The 18,801-nt window shown below is 35.2% G+C and overlaps 1 protein-coding gene across 6 annotated transcripts in view; it reads left to right on the top strand.

Annotated features, from left to right (window-relative positions):
* The window catches only part of PMS1 (PMS1 homolog 1, mismatch repair system component), an 83,832-nt gene that overhangs the window by 16,599 nt on the left and 48,432 nt on the right, over positions 1–18,801 (top strand). For all 6 annotated transcript variants that reach the window (XR_004382978.1, XM_032860239.1, XM_032860241.1 and 3 more), the window contains 2 exons: positions 6,831–6,933; positions 12,712–12,875. Coding sequence is in view for 5 of the 6 variants with exons in the window: in XM_032860239.1 (XP_032716130.1) it covers positions 6,831–6,933; positions 12,712–12,875 (267 nt within the window). In the remaining variant the exon portion in view is untranslated. The remainder of the gene's footprint in view (positions 1–6,830; positions 6,934–12,711; positions 12,876–18,801) is intronic.

Genomic DNA, 18,801 nt, shown 5'->3' with positions numbered 1-18,801 from the left:
TTCCGTATCTGTCCCAGCACTTGCTTTATTTAGAGTTCACCGAGTCTCCAAATAGATTTTAGGGACGAGCTAGTAGAGGGTACAGCTCACTGGGCATTGCCCATCTTTCTCCCTAGAGACCACATCTGGGAACCTGCAGCCCTGGCATCTTGCAGAAAGTGTGTTTTTTAAGTGGGTTCAGATTTATACCAGGAACCTCTGAAACTCCCGGCTCTAGCACATGCTATTGTTTGAGCTCCTGGTAGCTATTTTAGAAATCATATAATTTATTTTTTTTAAGATTTTATTTATTTACTTGACAGAGAGGGAAAGAGAGGGAGAAAGTATAAGCAGGCAGAGTGGCAGGTAGAAGAGCAGAGAGGCTGACATGGGGCTCGATCCCAGGACTCTGGGATCATGACTTGAGCTAAAGGCCCGAAGGCTTAACCAACTGAGCCACGCAGGTGTCCCAGAAATCATGTATTTCTTTTTTTGTTTGAGAACATAATTATTTGATTTTTTTTTTTTTTTTTAGCTGCTGGCCAAACTTTTTAGTTGTTTTGTTGCTTTTTTTTTTTTTAAGATTTTATTTACCTAACAGAGAGAGAGAGAGAGCGCGAGCACACACAAGTAGGCAGAGCAGCAGGCAGAGGGAGAGGGAGAAGGAGGCTCCCTGCTCGGTGGGGAGCCTGATGTGGGACTTGATCCCAGGACCATGGGATCATGACCTGAGCTAGAGGCAGATGCTTAACCTCTGAGCCACCCAGGCACCTCTGAACTTGGTAGTCTTTAAGGTATATTTTGGCAAAGTATCGTTAAATAATGTAAAATTAAGCATTTCTGGGTTTTCAGAAATTAATTTGTTAATTTTAGTGTAGTTGACACACTAGTTTCAGTTACACAACGTAGTGATTTGACAAGTTTATACATTATGCTGTCTTCGCTACAACTGTAGCTAACTTGTCTTGATATATCACTATTACATTGTTGATTACATTCCTCTATGCTGTGCCTTTTAGGTCCCATGACTTATTCAGTCCATATCACTGGAAACCAGTATCTCCTTTTATTCAGAGGTGGAATCTAAGGGGGGGGACCCACAAATGAATAAACAAACAAAAAGTCATTTCTGTATTTTCTATAAGATGTATGTAACCTTTCAGAACTGAAATTGGTTATTATCAGCTTTGTCTACTAGGTGGCAGCACTATACTTAGTCTTTTTAAAATACATGGTAATGAGCCATATGATTTATCCAAATCTTTATTGTAGTTCTGATTTTAAATGGCAATTTTGCAATTCTCTGTCCAGTGGTACTCTATTTTGTTTCTTTATTTGACTACTTAAGCCCAGTTGATATCCAAGTTTATCATTTTGTCTTTTGTTTTATTTTTGAGGCATTTGAATGCCTTGAGTATAAATACTTAAAATAATTTATCAGAATTACTAGAGGAATAAAGGAATTGTCAGACTACCAGAATAATATAAGACTGTAAACTTCTTAAAAATTATATTCAGTTTACACATTGTAAAGTCAAATGTTTATCTTACAAAATATTAACAGCATTTTATGTAATCTCTTTTCTTGTAAATCTTTGGGAAAACCACACATAGATACATGTGTGCATATTTTACGTATGTGGACTCAAGGTCAAGATACACACCATGATCAGCACCCCTGAAGGTGTTCTCATGCTCCCTCCCACTAGGTAACAGCTATTCTGACCTCTATCAGTATAGATTAGTTCTACCTGTTCTTGAACTTGATGTAAATGAAATCTTACAATATGTATTTTTTTGTCACAGATTTCATAATGATGATTTGGGTTTGATTGTTTCTGAAAGCTAACGCATCATCAAAAATCTAGATTCAGAAGAGATCCTGGTAGGACCCTGTTTCACTGCCAGATCCCCTTCATCAGGACGGAGTCCATTCGCCTAGCTCCCTAGTATTGGCACCTGAATGCTCAAAACTGAGTCTCTCTCTGGAGATTGCCTTTACCTCAGCTGAACAGGGCAACCTGCATCCAATGACTGACTAATGAGGGATTATAAATGTTCTATTCCAAGTCAGAACACCTCTGCCATGCTATCTCTGGGCAAAAGTGACTCTCCAGGGTCAGCCAAGTCCTTGTTTGTGACTGCAGAGCCCCACATCTCTTTCTGCCCTGCCATCACAAGTGATCATCTTGGGAGCACCCACAATGAGCTTCCTGCTCAGTAGTGTCCCTCTCAATCTGTGTTATGGGTAAGCCACCCTAACATGTAGATCTTCTGTGGTTCTGTCTCATATTACTGATGAAGCCAAATGCCAGGTTTTCTTACTCCAACTTTGAAACATAGTCTAATAATCAGTCAGCTACTATTTAATTGTCTGTTGTATGCAGGGTGCTGTGCTAAGTAGTTTACTTTAGAAGAACTGTGCCCAGGGCAGTAAATGGAATATGAAAATTGTGACCTATTTAGGGACATATAATGTGTCCATGGCAAAGCCAAGAATTCAGTTCCAATATCATGCCTCCTAGTACTGAGTTTACCACAGTAGGTCATGCTGCCTTCTTACTAGTATGATTGGAGAGATATTTATTAGTTTAAAAATACCTTGTACTAAAATAGTGAATATACTCAGGCCTGCAGCCGTAAGCTCAGTAGATGATATCAAGGAGTAGTCAAGTTGGAACTTATGTGGGAGGATTCTGAATAGTATTTCAGAAATACAGAAACTAATATATGCTTGTTAAGGTCAATTAGATTTAAAAAATTTTATTGAGGAATTATAGTTATTAATGAGTGCTTTTTGGGGAGGCAAGTTCACTTTTTAAATTTAGTGAATATTCTTCACTCAGATCTGAAATTTCACATATAGATATCGCATATTTGTTTTAAAGGCTCTAATTTATTTTGAAAATCTTTGGGCAGAAAGTACTTTTTCTTAAGTGGTTACCTTGTGCTGGGTAGTATTCTGCTCCATGAAGTTCATTGTGTGTATTTTTTTGATGGGATAACATGATATGTGGTTCTTTTTTTTTAAATTTCAATTAACCGCCAACATTAATTTCAGATGTAGTGTTCAGTGATTCTTCAGTGGCGTATAACACCCAGTGCTCATCATATCATGTGCCCTCCTTAATGCCCATCCCCCAGTTACCCCATCCTCTGACCGACCTCCCTTTCCACAATCCTCAGTTTGTTTCCAAGAATCAAGAGTCTCTCATGGTTTGTCTCCCTCTCTGATTTCTACCATTCAGTTTTCTCTCCCTTCCCTTATGATTGTTTGCACTATCTCTTGTAGGTTCATTTTTGTTTTACATTTCATTAAACCTTGTGGCTTAAAGGGGGGCAAAATCGGAAGCTATATGATTCTGTTTTGAATATGAAAGTTGGGACTTCCTTAATTGTGGGCCCTCTTAGCTGTAAAAGATAGGAGGAAGCCCCAGAATCATTTTGATAATTTCTTCCCTCCTGTTCCATACTGTAGGATACATCCTGTGTTCTTTAAAGCCATGGTGATAGAGCTTTAATTAGAATAGACACAGGAATTTTTAAACCAGTGGGGTATCCTGGTTTCTAAGGAATTTTTGAAGAAGCGGGGTATCCTCCTTTCTAAGTGCAGCCTCCTCACAGGTAATGGAACTCTGTTGAAAGGAGAAAAGTCAGAGCCAAGATTTCCCTGTTGTTAGTCTCCCAGAGTGAATTATCCGGGAGAAGTTCTGACGTCAGAGCTCTTATATTAGTGTACAACTCTGCATAGGCGGGCATATTCACACCCAGAAAGGAAAAGGCATTTCAGTGATTCAGGCAAAGCTGACATTTCTCCTGAATCATGAAGACCATTTGCCTTAGTTTTCAGACTCCTGTTTCCTGTGTCAAAGTATTCATCCAAAAGTCAGCAAAAAAAATAACAAAATTTTAACAAAATTATCCTAAATGAATTTTTGCCAAGAGAGGTTTTTTGTTTGTTTGGTTGGTTTTGCATGAATTAAGAGGATATATCCTAAGTTTTAAATTTTAGTTTTATCTAAAATATTGAGAAACATTATGCTTATTTAAAGTTTAAATGCTTTTATGTAACTTTTTATTAGTATTATAGTTCCCTTGAAACTCAATAATTGGACTGAAACGTCAGTTTTTAATAACTGATAGCTAATATAACCCATAAGGTTCTCTGAGAACTTTAAAATAAACTTTTAAAAATTCTTAAAATAAATTTATTTTGTTCTTCTCTTGACACCACTAGATTCATTCTGCCACAGTTCATTAATGTCTCTAGTAAGAAGCACAAGTAATAGTTTGTAATGTTAGAGATGCATCCGATGGTAGAGTTACTATGGGTTCAAATTTGTTAGCTCCTGCAGAGCAAATACATTCTAAGCTTGTGCCTAGTCCAAAAAAAGGTTTCCTGCCCAGGACACAGGGTCATATGATGAAATGAACTCTTGAAATACAATTCCTTCCTCTGAGGAACACATTGTGTTTCATGAATTTGTGAAACATGCTTATGTGTTATCCTTTGCTGTCTTTCACAGTGAATTGCAAAGAATTTCCTATTGAAATAAATTTTCAAAATACCCAACACATTCTAATTTTAAAAGAATTTAACATTGGAAAATAATATTGTATTCTGGTTTTTTTTTTTTTTTTTTTTACTTTAATGCAACTATTACAATGGGACCAGTGAGGTCCTGTTTTGATTTTTAGTGTATCAGTTTATTCATCTAGGCTGGAGTGTATTTACTGTTAACTAATATGTTTAAAGGATGAACAAGTTAATAATTATGAAATGCTTTGAAAGTAGTCAAAACAAATACCCATGTAACCTTGTAAAGTAGCATCATCTTCATCTTATCATTGCCTTCCCCTTAAAGATGGTAGAGTAATCATTTATTCAAGGCCATCTAACCAAGCCACTGGCATAGTTAGTACTAGAACTCAGAGTTCAGGGCTACTTTTGCTCAATAACTCCAACTTTAGGCTAGGTGGCTAGCTCTTTGGAGAATAGAAGTAGAATTTAGCTGACCTTAGCATTTTTGAGAAGTGGTTGATTAAATTTAGAATTATTTTTAATGGGACAATCATAAAGTAATTAAATTAGAGACTGGAAAGAAATTTTTTGTACTCATCGTATTAAACTTTGTTAGAAAAAGTCATTACTAGATAGAATAGAATTGAGATGGAGCAGGGAAGATTAAGGTCAGTTATCAGGAAAACTTTCAAAATTATACAACTTTTGAACCATGGAATATATTTCTGGAAGAAGTAGAAAAATCACTTAAGATTATATAGACTCTCACAACTTTATGTTAGGTGCAGCTTTTTTGAGGAACAGTTATTATGGAAATGGCAACTTGAGGCAATGTCCCTTGTAAGGATTTGATGGACATTACCCCTAGAGAGAATATAATAGATTCTACTAGTATTATGAGCTAGAGAAGCCATTTCTGGGGTGACTGCTATTTCCTGCATGGTACCCACATGTTCTGTAGCCATATGGCCTACTGTAAGTTAGTGCATGCTTAGGACAGGGAGGTAGAACCATCAAATCCAGTGTAGCTCCAGCTGAATCTAGATGAGTTCCAGCAGTGGAGCTGGATCTTTATGGCTTCTTCCTAATTTACATAGTCGGCTCTGCTGAGTACAAGAATGGCCAAGAAAGATTGCTCCAGCTTTGCGTTATCATTGCTCACAAAATGTGTGAAGAGGCCACCCATTTCTGAAACCACTGTGCTTTCCTAGGACATCCCCACTCTCCACCTATGGTATTTTCTGATACTGGAATGGTTTACTATTGTTAGGCTCTCCCACTCATCTCAAAAAAATAGGTAATGCAGACTTTTTTTTTAATAGATTTATTTATTTGAGAGAGAGATATGAAGAAAGAGCACAAGCAGGGTTGGGTGGGGGGTTGAGGGAGAGGAATGGTCAGACTCCCAGCTGATGAGGAAGCCTGTCGCTGGTCTAGAAATCAGCTAAAGACAGAGGCTTAACCAGCTGAGCCACCCAGGCACCCTGAATGCAGATACTCTTAAATTCTTATTTCTGTCCCTAACATCTAAGGAAATATATTCATGGTCAGTAAAATCCTTTCTTATACATACATGCCTTAATGCTAAAGTATTTTTCAATTAATAGAAAATTTACCTTTAAATAGTTCTGTTTGTTTTTAAGAAAAAATTGTGCATAAATATATGTGTATGATTTATATTTTTTTATTCCTTGAACCATTAGCTTAAAAGAAGTATAGTTTTATACAGAATATAAAAGGGGAGGGAATTATCATTTTACAAAAGGATTTTTCACATTACCAACAAATTTATGGGAATTGTCTTTTAAAAAGTAAGTTTCCTTAATGCAATCAAAATATTGGTTTTACAGATGTAAGTTATATAACACAAATAGCCATTTCAGATATACTGATTTGTGTATGAGTATTTTAATTAAAGTTAAATATTCAAAGATCAGTGATTTGCCCCTGAAAAAAATGTTAGCCTATTATTAATATAACTCTAAGGGAATATTACAAGAGAAGTGATCATAAGAGATTAGCAAGTGTAAAACTTTTTTCAATTTTTTTTTAAATTTTATTTTTTATAAACATATAATATATTTTTATCCCCAGGGGTACAGGTCTGTGAATCGCCAGGTTTACACACTTCACAGCACTCACCATAGCACATACCTCCCCAATGTCTATAACCCCACCCCCCCGAAACCCCCCTCCCCCATCAACCAACTTTTTTCAATTTTAAGTAAATTTATAATTATTTTAAATCTGATTTGATAATGAGGATAATGAGTCCACTACAGTATCTAGAATAATAATTTTATTAGTGTTTTTTTTTTTTTTATTCCAGGTTTTAATTACTACAAGGACAGCTTCTGATAATTTTAGCACCCAGTATGTTTTAGATGGCAGCGGCCACATAATTTCTCAAAAACCTTCACATCTTGGTCAAGGTAAGAGAGTAGCTTTGTATCTTTGCCTTTCTTGTCTTTTTTAAAAACATTGTTACCCCTTAAATTCAAATATGCTGCTTCAGGTTTGGTCGTGTGATAAAGTCTACTTTACTTCCAAGTGAATATTCAACCCTTTTTTTAGTACCATTTCTTAAATACTTAGAATTGTTCTCAAAAGGAGCTGTGTAAAAGCCTTAGGACCAAATACAGATTAGTCACCCTTCTGTAAAACTGTAAGAACAGTTTTACTATTGTTGCATCACTTGTGTTTTCTTTATATGTGAAGAACGATAGTTTACTGAAATGCGTAAAACATTATTGATTTGGTAATCATGGTAATAAACCATACCATCAAGATGCTATGGTTAAATAAATAATAAAAATATATTTATTTATGGAAAACTTCGTATGTATGTGCAAGTAAATAGAATAGTGTACCCATCGCTCAATTTCAACAATTGTCCACCCATTGCTAATGTTGTTTCATCTAATACCTACTTCCTCTTTCTGTATTATTGGAAGAAAATAAATGTACTGATTATTTTGTTGCTATTTGTAATATATTTCTTTAGTGTTTCATAGACTTATGTAATTTTATTACATTTTAATCGACATCTTACATTCTTAAGTTCTTCTACCATTTATTTATAAGGAAAAAGAAAATCTCTTCAGGCTTAAGTTTCTTATATCTCCCTTAATTTTTTTCATATTGCTAACTTCTGGTAATGGAATGTTTAAAGTTGAGAAAATGTTGAAGAAATGACCTCTTTAGAATCATGTTCAAAATAATTATTTGATCTGAAAGGGACTTCTGTTTTTTAATTGCTGTTTGCCCTTCCAATTTGTATCATAAATTTATTTTTTAATTTTGTGTCCCTTGTATCTAATAAAGTTCTATATTTTCTGTAGTTTTTTCTTTCAATTTTAATATTAAATTATTGGATTTATTTTTTAATGATTATGATCTTTATTCATTGAAAAATATTTTCTTTTGGGGTGCCTGGGTGGTTAAGTTGGTTAAGCATCTGCCTTCAGCTCCGGTCATGATCTTGGGGTCCTGTGATGGAGCCTGCATTGGGATCCTTGCTTAGCAGGGAGCCTGCTTCTCCCTCTCCCTCTGCCCCTTCCCCCCACTCATGCTTTCTCTCTCTCTCAAATAAATAAATAAAATCTTAAATATATATATTTTTTCTAATATTTTAATACTGATGCCAAATTCACTTTTTCTATTATTTTATAAATCTTCAAATTAGTTACTGATTATTCTTGCTTATTAAGAGTAATATTTTTATATCCACACAAAGGAAAGAATTAGTAGGAAATAAAAAAAAAACCTTTTTCTCATTTATTCAGTTAATTAAAATTAGCTCAAGTCTAGTAGCTGTTTAATTTGATGTATAATAATACTGTACATATTTTAATTAAAAATAATAGTGATTCTTTTTATGTACTGAAGGTTAGGAAAGAGAAGGCTTTTTTTTTTTTTTAGTATGTTCTAGTTCTAGAAATGCTCTGACTCCCAATTTTTAGGAGTTCAAATTAAGAAACCATTAGGAGATTTTTGTGTGGCTGTTCAGTAGAGTACTTTGAAGTAATCTAGTCACATTTTAAAACTTAAATGTATTCATTTTTATCTTAGTAGTCACCAGTTTAATCTGTATGGCTCCTGCTCTGTACCACTCATTCTTCTCGTACTTTCCTGTGCTCATCTCCACGGGAAGTATGAAATAGCAATACTTAAATATGGAGTCCCTCTGATCTTTGCCCATTTGCTGATTGATTTTTCTTTTTTTGCTGACCTGGTCTTCTACTTTCACTGAGACTAAGTATGCATATTAAAGAATTTCTGCGGTCAATAAATGAGCCTTATTTTCTTTTGCATATTCATCTTAAGAAACTATACTTGAAACTAGTAATTGCCTTTCATCATTCATTTTTATCTCCTAATTACAGTTGGCTGGCTAGGAAAGCAATAAAGAATCAAGCTCTTAGTTTCAAATTGCTGTAGATGGACATTTTATAGAAATCTGCAAATACTTTTAAAAGCCTTTTACATTTATATTGCCCAGTGCTGATAGTTTTCGAGTGGTTGAATCACAGACTCACATTTCACCACCAGCTGTCATTCAACTTCCATTTAAATATTTTCTGTGTAAGATAAAACTACCGTACAACCATCTTAATTAATACCTGTGCATTTAGGGTTCTTGTAGATTTAATTTCTGCAGTGGTGTGAACATCCTTGCTTAGCAGTTACTCCTCATTTCATCTGATAGATCAGATAATGATACCTGTAGACAACCTAACTGTAGATGCAGGGACAGCTCACAGCAAAATCTTTTTTAGGCATTGGAAAATTTGTTACCCTTTAAAAAAACACATTTAAAATGTTTAAAAATAGTTGACTGGAGATTCTAGTTCTGGGTTTTTTGGGTGTAGGTATTTGTTTTATGGATTAAGTTAGGCATTTAAAATGATATGTGTGCTTAATAGTATGTCATTTTAAATTACCCTTCTGGTCACTTCTATTTTAAGACATTTTAAAAATTAACAAATGTAAAAATAAGTCCCCAGCTTTTAAATCATTTTTACCAATAACTTATTAAATTACTTGTTTTAATCCTATCTTTTTTCTGTCATCACTTCTGTTTTCTTTACCCTAATCAGTACAAGCTTTCTAAATTGATTTACCCTCCTGGACAAGTTCTTTTTACACCTCCTAGTACTTCTGCCTTAGGAATTTCTCAGATATCAAAAGTAGTATATTTAAAGTAATCAGGGTAGTTCCTTTCCTTACCCTGTTATTAGAGTAGAGTGTCGTGTTCTTTGTAAATTCCTGCTAGGTATGATTGTGCATGTATTGAAAGATTTTTTCAACTGGAGAATGAAACTTTGTCATTAACCAGTTTAAGACAGGTTCCATATATTCAAGCAACCATACACCTTTGCATTAGGAATAAAAATAGCTACCTTTATAAATGGCATAACATAGGGTCAGGTGAAAATATAACAGGGAGCCGTACTATAGGACTGCAACTTAATTCTGGTGTTTGTAGAATGTGCTAAAGTTAGAGAGGTGAGCAGTTCTCTTGTAAAATATGATAGTATACTAGGACCTCCTCCCTACTGGCCAGTATCACTTGGTACTTTTCTTAAGGGTACACATTTCATTTAGAATCAGCAAAGTTTTCCATCATTAAGTTTTACCCAAACATACAATCTTGGCTTATTGATAATTCTCATTTTGCTCTAGGAGAGCATTTTTATCTGCTGAAGCGATAATTTATCAACATATGTATTAATTACAGTGTGATCTTTCATGTATAACAAATTTAAAAAACAACAGATATCTTTTCTTTTCAAAAATACATTTATATTTGACTTTATTGATTTTCGTCTGCCTTTCTTCTCACCATCTGTCCACAGCTACAGTATATGCCATTGCATCTGTCACAGCTAGTGGAGAACACAGATGAGTTAAAGGAACTCACAAAGTAGAAGGGAACAGAGATGACTAGAAAAGTAGTGACAGTAAATAGAAGCCACCAGTTGCCTAGAGGAAGGTTATGGAGTTTTTCAGAGAAGTTATCATTTGAGTTTGAAGATGGTAGGTGAGAAGGGGTGGGAGTTTAACCTTGCAGCAAGAGAGGAATGATGAAGGAAAAGAGCACATACCTTTAAAAACTTGTATTTTTTTTTTCAATCCACTGGAGAACTATGCCATAAAATAGACAAATACCATATGATTTCAGTCATATGTAAAATTTAAGAAACGAAACAGATGAACATAGAGGGGAAAAGAGAGAGAGGCAAACCATAAAACAGATTCTTAACTATACAAAACAAACTGAGGGTTGTTGGAGGGGAGGTGGGTACGCGGTTGGGTTAAATACATGTTGGCTATTAAAGAGGGAATGTGGGGATGCCTGGGTGGCTCAGTTGGTTAAGCCACTGCCTTCAGCTCAGGTCATGATCCTGGAGTTCTGGGATCGAGTCCCACATCAGGCTCCCAGCTCCTTGGGGAGTCTGCTTCTCCCTTCTCAAGTTCTCTCTCCCTCTCTCAAATAAAGAAATAAAATCTTTAAAGAGGGAATATGTTGTGATGAGCACCAGGTTTCGTATGTAAGTGATAAATCACTAAATCTTACACCTGAAACTAATATTACATTGTATGTTAACTAACTGGAATTTAAATGAAAACTTGGGGGAGTGGGGAAAGAAGTTAAATGAACTAAGTTCAAGAGAAAGATACCCCTTCCTAGACAAGAAGAGACTTAGTGTCTCCTTGCATCCATGGGAGCATTAACTGAAACAGGAGGCATAGGTGCTCTCTGTTGTGGATAAGGGATCTTTTACGGACCTAGAAGAAACCAGCTGAATTTTACCAGCCGCGTATGAACCGACATGACAGATGGGAGGATGGGATCCTCAAATACAGCTGGTTCACCCTGGATGCCAAATCTCATCAGGACTTTCGCTGAGTAAGCAGTGATAAAGAAAATGGGGACTGAGATCGACAAAGATCTTAAAGTCTCGCAGTGCTTAGATCCCAGAGCCTTGCTGGAGGAGAAGACCTAATTCCATCCTTAACGACATTTGAAACTGGAAGTGAACTGGAGCTAAATAAAGGGACAGCTCAGCTCCAACCCAGATACATTCCTAATTATATTGAAGAGATCCTCTCGTCACTCTAGCTGCTTGACAGAGGAAATGAAGTGCCTTCTCTGGGGGAAAATATTATCTACTTCAGCATTTATTTTTGTATGCAATATCTGGCAAAAACAAAAATATTGAGAAACATAAAGAAAATGGGATCTATAATCAAGAGAAAAAAAATAGTTCATATAAGCAAACACAAACATGACCTAGATGTATGAATTAGCAGATAAGAACTTAAAACAACTGTGTTAAGGAGTTTAGAGGAAAAGATGGTCAAAGTTGGTAAAAAGGTAGAGAATTTCAGCAGAGAAATGGAACTCTAAAAAAGAACCAAGTGAAATTTCTAGAACTGAAAGTAAAAGTTAATACCTTTTCTATAGCCAACAGTGAGCCACTGAAACTTTTTAGGTAGAGGATGTATATCATGTTACTTATAAAATTAACCAGTAGAACATTATAATACCATAAATTATATCTTATTATAAGACATGTCATCTTGAACTAAGTTTTGAAGGAAGGAAAAGGACTTTACATAGATTTGAGAGAGATTTTTAGGATAGACTACATAGGCCTAGAAGACTTATGTAGTAAGAGGTAGAGGGAAGAATCAGTTAAAGCTAGAGTATATGTCTTGGAAACTGTTGGATGTCCATGTTACATGAGAAAGAGAATAGGTATAAGTATCAGACTCAAGGAGGAAAATAATGAGTTCAGTTCTGGGTGTGGTTGGTTTGAGGTGGCTTTGGGACATCCACATGATGATATTGAATAAGCTTTTATTATGTAACTTGAATACTATAGGTCTCAGATAATATCTTAGTCAATTCTAAGATGCATGTTTTGTCAAATTTTGACATCTCTGAAAACAAGCTGTGGCTTATAATTAATGGCCTCCCCAGATTTGGACAAGAAGTTTTGTGTATTAATTGGTAATTCATGTGTTGATTGCAGGAATACACAACAGTTTCAGAAATGTTTTCTTGTAAAAACAACAAATGCTTTATGAGACCTAGAAAAGAGAATAGACACGAGTTCTAGAAGGGGTTAAATACTGGTGTATATGGATTTGAAGGTTCTGAAGTTCTTTTCACATCTAGATGTGCTTTTATCTGCCAACAGGTACAACTGTAACTGCTTTAAGATTGTTTAAGAATCTCCCTGTAAGAAAGCAGTTCTACTCAACTGCTAAAAAATGTAAAGATGAAATTAAAAAGGTCCAGGATCTCCTCATAAGCTATGGTTTACTTAAGCCTGACTTACGGATTGTTTTTATACATAACAAGGTAAGCCTTATTATGCTTTTTAAAAAGATTTTATTTATTTATTTGTCAGCGAGAGAAAGAGAGACTGAGCAAGCAGGGGGAGTGGCAGGCAGAGGGAGAAGCAGGTCCCCGCTGAGCAAGGAGCCCAATGTGGGACCTGATCCCAGGACTCTGGGATCATGACCTGAGCCGAAGGTAGATGCTTAACTGACTGAGCCACCCAGGTGTCCCCATTATTATGCTTCTGTAAGATTTTTTGGTATGTGATATTATTATAAAGGGACAGTGTATTTTATCTAAATCAGATTTGTAAAGTCTTCTTGCAAAAAATTTGTCCACATTTCTTTAGTTTTATCTTTATAAAGAGCATCTTTACTTTCTTATCTGATATCTAAATGAAATCTGATTGAACCTTTCATTTCGTAATTACTGAAATCAGTGATTCTGCCAGGAGACATCCAAGAAGTGTTTTGTTTGTTTGTTTGTTTTAAGATTTTATGTATTTACTTGAGAGACAGAGAGAGAGCGTGAGAGTAGGGAGGGTCAGAGGGAGAAGCAGACTCAGTGCTGAGCAGGGAGCCCGATGTGGGACTCGATCCTGGGACTCTAGGACCATGACCTGAGCTGAAGGCAGTTGTCCAACCGAGCCACCCAGGCACCCCCAAGAAATGTTTGCGTGCTTCCTAAATATAAAGATGAGGAAGACATGTTTTCCTTTAAGGAGTTCAAAATTCAGTGATATTTTTCACCTTCTGTTACAGTTTTTTCTTTGGAGGAGATTTTTTTGTTTTTTGGGGTTTTTTTTTTTTGTTTTTTTTAAGGAAGCTCTACCTCATTTCTTTCCATTTTTCAAAGCAAGGCTGACTAAGAAACTCTTGTTGCTTGATGAATCTTGGTGGGAAGAAAAGTTTATGTATTTTGTGATTATTTTGTTTTTCATAAAGTTCCACATGTGCACTTGAAATAGTTAATGGAAGGAGAGCAGGACCACACAGCAGAATTATGGAAACCTCATGGAGAGTTGAGAGTTAACATTTATTGAGGGCCTGTGCAATGCTACATCATATCCTAAGTCCATTAAACTCCTATAATCAATAGCAACAACTAAGTGAGGTAGACATATTAACTTACATTGTCCTCTAAACTGAACTCAGAGAGGTTAAAAACTTTATATTGCACAGCTATCAAATTGTTGAGATGGGATTTGAAACTTGACATGACTAAAGAGTGCAGGCTCATTACACCCTACTGTCTTGTTTTCCCATTTTAACACTGTATTACATTTATATAATTCTGTTCCAGGTTTCAGAACACTCATAATAACTTTGTAAGTTAGCCAGCATTATCTCTTATTTGTACGAGGAACCTGACACTCAGAATAGTCAAAGAAATTGTTCTATATTTTAATAGCAATTAATAGTACTGAGGTCAGAACCCTTTTTCATCCAGTTTTCTTTCTATTCTGTGTTTACTTGTTATTGAGATGATTCTGTATTAAACCAAGCTGTGATAGAATATTTATGATCAAAATCTCTGATCACCCTAAAAAAAACAAAAAAGAAAGAAGAACATTAAGATTAGTCAGCCACCTGTTCCTGGTGCCGTAGAGCTCAACCACATGATACCTTGAGATCTCTTCCAGTTCTACTGTGCTGTGATTCCTCAGGATGTTGATAGATGGAGGCTCATCCTGCTAGTATAAATAACCCCATGACCTCTTGATCCAAAGGACAGTTAGCAATTAAAAGTTAAATGTACCCAAGTTAAAAAAAGATCAAGGACAGAAGAATCAGGAAGGGAAAACATATGGAAAAGGATAAAATATGATGATAGGAACCATATATTTTTAAAAGAAAAGCAATTCTAAATAGGAAAGTTTTGAGTATGAGAAAATAATACTAGATTAAACCAAGATTTCTGCTTCCATGTAATGGAAGTGAATACTTAAAAGTCAAGTGCATATTTTCTAAGTTTTGAATAAGTTTATATAAATTTCCCCAACCACTCTAAGATCATCAGTGCATGCTTTATCTTTTGAGAATGGAAAGTATTTTATGAAATGCTGCATTTTACTATTTTTGGAGGACAGCGAGTCTGAACTGATAATGAACAAACACGAGTCCCTTGATACCCTTCAGTAATTTCAGATGCAATTCAAATCCTGAAGAGTATGCTGAGAATATTATACAGTAAAAATAATGTAAGATTATAAAAAGTCTTAATGTAGAATTAAGTGTTAGCTATTATTACACAAGGAAATCAAGGACTGAATTAGAATAAGCTACTTGTCTTCAAGCTTTTTTCTTTTAGTACTAGTTATTGTTCCACTTTTGTTTCTTAATAGTACTGTTCTACCTCACATGTTGAAATATATTGTTAAACCTCCCAGAATAGCAGTGGCACATGTCCTAAATCTCTTTGAACATCGAGTCCTGCTCTGCTCTTAGCCTTTTTCTTTTAAACATGTTTATCATTCTTTATGTGCTTTTCTGAAAAATGTTTGCTTTTGCCTAATATTTACACAGGACGATATTGACATCTTCTTTTGAAGTCTTTTTCTTCTTTAGAAACAAACAATCATATTGCACATAATATGAGAAGTACTATTGCTATTTTGACATCTTGGATTAGATAGTGTTCCTTCTTTTTATGAAGGTTTAACCTGCCAAGACATTCTTTGAATACTGATAATGTTGATGTTCTTGCCAGTATGGTTATGTTAGAAAGAGGTATTTTTCTTCTTTCATCACCATGTTCCTTGAAAGCATATTGAATAATGAGACAGCTAAAGGGAAATAATTTACAAGTGGATTCAGCGACTTTATTTAAAGTAGATATTATTTGGAGAAATTGCTAGAGCCATTCCTTAAAAAGCACTATAGTATTCAGCTTTTGTTGTAATAACTTAATTCCTCTGAGGTCCTGCTGTATATATTTTCATTTATAAAGTAGCTATTTCCTAGAATTAAAAGTTTTTCTCAGTGTGATAATGTCTGAAACTAGTATTTTAACTCTTTCATATGTGCATGAATAATTTTGTAGACAGCTAATTGAGAACATTGTGTAAACGGTGATTTCAAATAAGGGGTACTTTCATACTGCATGCTTGTCGATTTTTGTGGATATTTTCTTCTGCCTAAAATACTATTCGTGGTTTTAAAAATTGTTTTGAATCGAATTTTGTCTTGATAATTAGAAGCCCACTGTATTAAAAAAGCTGAATTGGCTTATCACTGATGCAGGGTTTTTACTGTAATTTAAGGAGTGACTTCCCACCTACCTACCCCACCTCCATGTCACATGAGTGTTAAGGCTTATTGGGATCAGTTTGTTTATTTTTGAGGTCTGGAAGAATGATGACACAGCTTCGAAAAGTTGAATATCTCTCGCATCAGTCACTCTGGGAAGGAGCAGGACCTTAGAGAACAGAAATCCACCAAAGTGGCCTTGGAAATTCGGTAGTGAGTGTAGTGGTTGTCTCTTGACATACAGTTCTCTGGATCACTAGGAAGGAGAGAGACTCTTGTGGTGGTGGCTAAAGACTGGGGAGGAAGCAGGTGTCAAGAATAATAAAAAAATGGGACATGTTTATTAGATTATGAACTGAAGATAAAAAAAGTTGTAGCCTGTAATTCTCTGTTCATTTTATTCTTTTTTGCATCTTTTAGCCTTTTCCTCAAATATTGTTAAATGTCTTAGTTTTGTTTCAGCTGTGCCATATGAGGAATCAAGAAAAAGACCACAGTTGGACCAATGTTAAAGGGTTAACCCCCTCCCACATCCCAAGCAAGGTTATGGAAGCAGTATAGTCAACAAGAGATTCCAGTTCAGAAATGTGGTTCAAATGTCCTTTTCTTATGAAGAAATTATTCTTTCAGTGCCAACTTTGAAAGTTTGGGTGGATTTTGTTTTGTTTTGTTTTGTTTTAATGAACAAAGGTAGCAGTCCATTCAAATATGGTAGGTTAGCTTGAAGCTGATTATCAATCTTGATTGGCTGGTTGTTGGGATTTTTGTTTTTGTTTTGTTCTGTGTTTGCTACTTGCAAATTAATGATAACTAAATTTTTAAAATGGTTCTCATGTTTTCTTCTTTCTTATATTCATTTCTTTTACTTTTCACCTAATTTCTGTGAACTATTTTATTGAAAAGATGATAGTCCTATAGAAGTCACACTTTACTATAGTTTGTTTCTGATTTTGATGTTTATCCATACTATTGAAGGCATCTCTGAATTCTTCCCCATCCCCAGCAAGATGACATAGTTATTCTTCATCTTCTATAACATTATTTGTGTATCTCTATTATGACATTTTTGCTTTGTTGGCAGTGATTTGCATCCTGTTTCCCCTTCTCAGTAGACTCTTGTGGGATTGAGAGCTGTATCTTACTCATATTTCCCTTAATACTCAGTGCATAGCTCAGAGTAATATGCTAAATGAAGTAGATGGTGCTAAACTCAAAAATCACATAAATTTATAAAGCTCCAGTTTCAAACACTCTGGCCTCTTTCAGACCTTCCTCATATTATATGAAATAAATCCTTTTTTGAAGATTCATCCTTTTGGATTCTCCAATGACGTCTTACATTTTTACAGAGTATATTTTCACTCGTATTGTTGTGTGCTATTCTAGTCTGTTTCTTTTTCTGGCAGATAAGTCAATGACACATCTTCATTAGAACTAGTCAGGAAATATATAATGACTGCGTAGATGAGGCAGTGGGAGAAAGTTGACAGGGACATAGTCTTTAAGAGCCTTCAATTTAATATGTTTTGTTTCCATTAATGTAGTTAAATGGAACTATGTATATAATTATTCCTTTACAGATCCTCTAATCAAATGCATCTTATGTATTTACTATTTATTGTAATATATTTCTCTACTTTAACACAGTAGATTTCTGATCAGTAATATCCAGAGAATTCTGCACAAATCCAGCTTTTCTGAGTCTAGGCCTGTAAAAGCTGATTGCTAAGGCCCTTTTCAACTCTAAAATCCTTTGTTTGTTTGTTTTTTTAGGTTTTATTTTTTAAATAATCTGTACAGGCAATGTGGGGCTCAAACTTACAAACCTGAGATGAGGAATTGCATGCTCTACCAACTGAGCCACCCAGGTGCCCCTAAAACCCTGATTTTTAAGGTCTACATGTATCTTGAGTACTTCCATTTCTTTCTGACAAAATTGGAGTTTCACATTTCCATTACTAAAAGTTCTAAAGAGGTGATTCACATATCAAATCACAAAATAATAAGAGTTTATACCTCCTTGATTCCTAGATCTTTACATCTGGAAAAGACCACTGAAAATCTTTTTTTGTTCTGTCACAAACCTTTTAGCAAGTAGAGTATTTTTTTATTCTAATCCCTTTCCATTTTATCTTCATGTGTTCCCAAGAGATTTTGTGCATTGCCCAATAACTTGAAAGTGTATGAACATTTAACAGATGAAAAGAATAATGAAAACTTGCTGATTATTGAATGACACTGATAAATACTATGAAAAGTAAGAGAAGGGAAAGATTACGTCAGGCTTGAATAATCAAGGAAGACTTCATGGTGGATGTGGGGGTTTTTTGTTTGTTTGTTTTTTAATTTTATTTTTTTTCAGTGTTCCAAGATTCATTGTTTATGTACCACACCCCGTGCTCCATGCAATACGTGTCCTTTATCATACCCACCACCAGGGTTACCCCTTCCTGACACCCCTCCCCTCCAAAACCCTTAGTTTATTTCTCAGAGTCCAGAGTCTCTCATGGTTCATCTCCCCCTCCGATTTCCCCCAACTCACTTCTCTTCTCCATTTCCCAATGTCCTCCATGTTATTCCTTATGCTCCACAAGTAAGTGAAACCATATGATAATTGACTCTCTCTGCTTGACTTATTTCACTCAGCATAATCTCTTCCAGTCCCGTCCATGTTGCTACAAAAGTTGGGTATTCATCCT

The sequence above is a fragment of the Lontra canadensis genome, unplaced genomic scaffold (genome assembly GCF_010015895.1).
Source record: "Lontra canadensis isolate GAN:19392208 unplaced genomic scaffold, GSC_riverotter_1.0 scaffold18, whole genome shotgun sequence".
In the NCBI taxonomy this organism is placed as follows: Eukaryota; Metazoa; Chordata; class Mammalia; order Carnivora; family Mustelidae; genus Lontra; species Lontra canadensis.
The sequence above is the reverse complement of the archived record's forward strand: the minus strand, read 5'-3'. Positions and strand labels throughout refer to the sequence as shown.